General features: G+C 39.7%; 1 protein-coding gene across 1 annotated transcript; it reads right to left on the bottom strand.

The window, feature by feature from the left end:
• Positions 1-2427: 2427 nt before the first annotated feature.
• Positions 2428-5589, bottom strand: LOC141762306 (dnaJ homolog subfamily B member 9-like). Its single transcript, XM_074626365.1, has 3 exons — positions 5431-5589; positions 5041-5290; positions 2428-3942 (listed from the first exon to the last, which is right to left on the bottom strand). The coding sequence occupies exons 2-3, from the start codon at positions 5255-5257 to the stop codon at positions 3443-3445; spliced, it is 717 nt and encodes a 238-aa protein (XP_074482466.1). The 5' UTR covers positions 5258-5290; positions 5431-5589; the 3' UTR covers positions 2428-3442.
• Positions 5590-6000: the final 411 nt, after the last annotated feature.

The following is a 6000-nucleotide window of genomic DNA, read 5'->3' as shown; positions in this document are numbered from 1 at the left end:
ATGTAAGTCATTCCTCGAAGCCGCACCGTCTTTGGTGAAAGTGCTTTTGAAGTCGTTTTATAAGCATGGAACATTTTTAAAATGGTACCTTTTGGAAACTAAATGCACATGTCCTGTGGCTGAACAGCACTGCTAATTCATTGGTTGATACAATTTGTGGTTTGTTTTAAGTCGCTTGTTTCTTTTATGTGGAATTTCTTATATTGTTTTTTAGTTCTTGCTATTTTATTTTAAGTCTGTTGTTTGTGCTTTTATGTGAAAAGTTGATGCTGTTGTTTTGGGCAGGACTCCCGTGTCAAAGAGATTTTAAATCTCAATGGGAATATCCTGGAATAATAAAGGAAACTCCACATTTCCTTTGATCTGTTTGGGGTCAGATCTCGTAGACAATCAGCTGGTTGCTTTAAGGCAAAAAGATTCTTCCACTTCGTCATGTGCTGTTCCCTCTAAAAAATATTCCTGTGATGAGTGGAACTCAGAAAAATAAATGCCAGGCATAGTATAATTGATCTAATTGTTGTATCTGCCCCTTTAATATCTAATTATAAAGCAAGGAGTCTTGCTTTCAAGGAGTCTGTCTGTCCTTCTCTCTGTGTGCTATTGGTATGTCTTGAGAACCGCTCATCCGATCTTGACGGGGGTATTGCTGGGGACTCAAGGAAGTTCGGTGTCGAATGTGGTGCAGTTTGGCCAAATGGTGGCGCTATAGCAATGAACGTTACATCTTGGCCTGTAACTTTTGAACCGTGAATCTCAGAAACTATTTTTTATCCTGCTTTTTGAGAGTCCAGACAAATCTATATAAGCCACGCCCATTTGCATCTAGACTGATTATCTGCCATTTTTAATTTTGTCCAAATCAGATTTTTTGCTACTCCTCCTACAAAAGTCACCAAATCTGGTACAGAACATCTCTGGTCCAAGCCGGAAAAAGTTGTTTTTTTTGGATTGTTGATGTTCCATATGCTGTGGGTAGGGCTTATATTACAAAAAAAAATTCCACATTTGGTGGACATGTGTATATATGACGTCTCAGTGACCATGGCAAATTTGGTACCATCTGGCCAATAGGTGGCACTGTAGCAGCATCATTTAACTATAAAGGCAGTATTCTCTGTTTTTCTGTCTGTGTATGAATGTATGACTGCCAACTTCACATATCTTGAGAACAGTTTATCCAATCAACTTCACACTTGGCGGGTACAAGCAGCCATACCACGGTTCTTGACAAAGCTGCAAGCAGAACTTCTGGGTGCCGAGCAATTGTCCCAATCGAATAAAGAGGGCCACGACTACTGTGTGGTAGAAATCAAGCAAGCTTTTTGCAAAAATATCCATGTCTTTATCCAAATCAAGTAAAAATCAAACACAATTCTCGCAATTCAAATATAGTTTAATCACTTTTGCAGGGAAATTAAATTTGAAACACAGAAAACGGCTTAATAACGTCTCTCTCTTTTTACTATAGTTCCTAAAAGTAGATATAAATATACCCTCTATGCCGTAATATAACTCATCTAGATGCTAATTTTAAAACAATAAAATGTCTTTGTTGTTGTCAAATGGGCTTCTTCCCCATCAGCTGTCGTTCTGTCTGTCTCAGCTGTCTCAACCCTAACCCTCCTATGTTGTGACAGTACGCTCTCTACTGGCGTTTATCTTGAACAACAGGTGGTCATAGCAGTGATTCTCAATGTGGATTTCAGGGACGTGTGTGGCACTCTGCCCGAGGGTCCGTGAAATAATTAGCTATAAATTATAAAATTGTGCTGTATCATTAAAAAAGTGTATATCTACAGATGGGGACCATTTGTGCCAATAAAACAACCATATTATGTCCATTGCTCCCACCCATGTTAGCTTTGGGCCAATAGAAACTCTTCCATGATTGTGACACATCACGTCAATCTGTCATACTTCACAGAGCGCAACGAGCGCGTGTTTCTGTTTATCACTATGAAACACGTATTTAGATTGAACAATTTTAGAATACAAATTGTTACAATGACATATTAGAGTACAGTCGGTAGTAAGCATATGCTTAGTTGGTGTTATGATTACATGTATGTGTCTGGCCCCAAAAAGTTCGAGAACCTCTGGGTTATAGGCTACTGTATAGTAAGGAACACATGCAAAAAGCACTGAACAGTTACTCACTGCCTGCAATATATAATATTCTATATAATGTAGGCTGAAAAGCTTGATCAAATGTAATGCACAGGAACCATGGCAACTAATCATCTTATGCAAAATTTGCATTAGTGTTTGGCCCAGAGGCATATGTAATGTAACAATATTTTAATTAACAGGTAAAACTACATTTATATTTAGATTAATACTAATGGAAATAATAAATCATATTTATGATTAAGACCAATTCACTTCAACACATTTCCTCTCCCAATACAAAACACAGACTTTACTGTAGCTCTTGAATCTTTTTATTCATTCTCCAAACATTATGCAACCAGTCGACATTCAGGCCACTCTCAGTGCACACACACACACACACACACACACACATACAAACAAAGTGCAGACATGAGACAATGACATCAGCGTAGCACTGTCTATGAAAGATAGGCAACATGAAGAGCAAAGGTGCTAAATATTGCACATTATGATCAGTTGTAGGAAACTTTTCAGACCATTCAGCTTCACTGGTAGGCGACCCCACGAGGTTTTTGTAACCAACTGGTTACAAAACAGCTGAGAGAGAGTACACAAACTTTGCCCGTGGCTAAGTTTACCAGCGTTTGTCATGGGACTGATGTTATTTTCCCTACCCCTGACCGAGTGTAGGTAGATGCAGCTCTGTAGGAAGAAAACTAAAACGAGGTAACAGTTGATAATGGCCGACTTGCACGCAGACATCTCGCAGAAATATTTGATGCAAGTGCTATAAATTTGAAATTTGTGAGACTCAAACTGTCATTTTTTGCCAATTTTTTTAAGATAATGAATAAAACCCAAGAGAGAAAATGAACATGTTCAGAGCACGCTATGCTTAGACGAAAGGTTTATGTGTTGAGAGCACAATAACAGTATGGCCCGAATAGCTGCAGAATGAACGTCCCTGTGGTGTTTTAATACATCTTATTGCTCTCAAAAGAAAATTCAAATTATGTTTTAACCTTAGGCCATACCTGAGTCTAATAGATTATACCATCATACACTAAAGTAAACATAATGAACCTGGAAAGCTAAATAATGACTGTGTGCTATGAGCAATAATGCGAGTGAGTTATTGCTTTGGAAGCAGCCCCTTTTATCAGGTCAGCTTGGATATTTGTTCCGAGGGAAATTACATACAGAAAATTACAAAAAAGCCACACGAAACCTGCTCTCTATATTCCACCAAGTGATAAATTAGCATTCAATTCCGAAAATACCACAACTTAAAAACCCAGCAGTGTCCCCAAAGTGGCTGCTCCTGCTCGTCTCAGGAGCAGTCGGTGAAGGTGGTCACCATGTTGCCCCGGCGCTGGGTCACCGTCCTGCAGTGCTGCTTCCCTCCCGCGCTCTGGAATTGTCCGTCAGTCCTGGAGCCGTGCGTCTGAAAGGAGAACATCTTCTCCAAGTCCTCAAACATGTCGTCGAAGACTCCTCCGCCGAAGCCCCCCTGCTGGAACTGCCTCTTTTGTCTGTTCATAGCCTCCCGGTGGGCCTGGAAGTGGCTGTCAAAGTGTCTCTTTTGGTGGGCTTGATTGTGGGCGTGTGCTTGGGCGTGGGCGTGGGAGTGGAAGTGGTGCTGGTGGTGTTGCTGACCAAAAGTGTCATAGTCTTTGAAAATGTCATCAAAGTTGAAGGACTGGTAGTGCTGGTTGAAGTTGTAGTTGCCACCTCCTCCTGCTCCTCCTCCGTGGCCCTCACCTGGCGACGGGCCATGGCCAAACTGGTCGTACTCTCGCCTCCTCTTGTCATCTGATAACGTCTCGTATGCTGGTAGAGACAAAGACACATCACTCATTGTGTTGGCTGCTATGACACTGCTGAAGGAACATTTTTAACATTCCAAGTTCAATCTTGAGCAATGTAGTGATGTGTTTATTGTACAACAAGAGAGAAATGTTGTCTTATTGGACTGTTAATTCCAAAATACCGTTCATTTTTCTAACTGTAGTTAGACACCCCGTAGACAACAGATTGTTTCTTTAATGAGGCCCATTAGAGAAGGGTGTGCCAATAAATAGATGTAAACACTCAGCTGTCATCCTGAGCGTGTGTCACCTCACAAAATAAACAAGCCAAGCTATTATTAGCCTGCTGTTATGACTGATGTCTTTCAGGGAAGAAATGAAAGACATTCCTTTTGAAGATTCCACTGCATCATGGAAAACTTACAATATAAATATCAATATCAAACCTAACCTCTTTTTTTATTTATTATTATTATTATTTTTAATGTAATCTTCTTGTGTTTTTGGTCCTTTCCTTTTGTTTTTTATATATGTTTCGTTTATGTTTCTATCGGATTTAATTAATTTACATGTAATTGTTTATGAAATTAATTCTGCTCATTTAATGATGCAGTAATATTGTTATATGGATGGGATTTATTGGATTTTGTACAGAATACCAATTAAGTGCATACAGTGCACTTTTATAGACTAAGCTACTGGAGTTACCCTGCACTATACTCATTTTTAACAGTCTCTTCTGCACTATATTCACTTTTTTTAATAGTCGTGTATCACAGCTGTTACCCTGCACTATATTCAGTTTTATTAACAGTTTTCTTAATCTCCTTGTATTTGTATATCTGGTATATTTTTTTTGTACTTTGCACTACTAACTTTTTTACTGCCTTTTTACTAACATGTTTTGCACTATGGAACTGTGATGCTGGAAACTTGAATTTCCCTCAGGATCAATAAAGTTACTATCTATCTATCTAAAAATACTTTGAACCAAACCCAACCTCTGTCACTGACATTTCTCAATTTACTTATACCAATTCTATAAATATATAATCTAAATTCAAAGTATTTCCCCCATTGCCCTGGATTGACATACTGTACTAGTGCCTCAGACACTTACCCTCTGCTATCTCCCTGAACTTGGCCTCTGCGTCTGGCTCCTTGTTTCTGTCCGGATGGTACTTCAGGGCCAGCTTGTGGAAGGCCTTCTTGATGAGGCGTTCAGGGGCATCTCTGGGAACCCCCAGTATCTCATAGTAGTCCCTCTTGGCCAGGATGAACTCTGAGATCAGCAGGATGTGCACTGCTAGTAGCAACACCGCCTGCGCTGTGGCCATGACTACTGCTGCTGGTTTTGGCACCTTTTGAGGCTGTGAAGAGAGAGAGACAGTTTAAGGAAGAACTTAAACCAGCTCTGCCTTCAAAAAAGCTTGTTAATGATACTCTGATTTGTTGTCAGATAAACTACCCAGGATAAATAAGGTTAATGCGTATTGGAAGAGAAGATTACCTTGGAGACGAGGAGACGAGGTGACAAACAGCCCGAGGATACTCCAGTCCAACCGCCGCCTCACAGCTCCAGCTGATGAGAAACGACAGAGTTGTTGACGAGATGCATTCTGGAACGGTAACACCACGACTCGCAACGCGATTGGTCCATTTTCTTAACACTGATGACTCAGATCACTGTGATTGGTGGAAACAGTGCACACGTGATATAGTCCAGAAATACATCCATGGAAAGAATACAAGCGAAGCAAAGACAACAAGATGGTAAGCTGCTTCAAACTTCCGTCTTCGCTTTGCTCTGTTATTTTTGGCATTATCATTGAGGTATGACACTTAAACATGTTTCCAGAGCAGTAAAATATATTATTTAGTTTATATGTGTATTTTCTACCTATTTTTTGCATGACATAGGTGATGAATGTTTACATTATAATTGTACTTATTCTTATTTTAGTAGACCACTTACACACCTAAAAACGGACAATAACCTGATATTTTCAGAGAAATAATCGACCAAACACAAGTTTCCGAACTTTTTTCCCCCCAGTTTTTAAAATGCTTTTGCATGTGC

This window comes from Sebastes fasciatus, chromosome 23 (assembly GCF_043250625.1).
Source record: "Sebastes fasciatus isolate fSebFas1 chromosome 23, fSebFas1.pri, whole genome shotgun sequence".
NCBI lineage: Eukaryota > Metazoa > Chordata > Actinopteri > Perciformes > Sebastidae > Sebastes > Sebastes fasciatus.
This window is presented reverse-complemented; position numbering and strand designations above follow the sequence as displayed.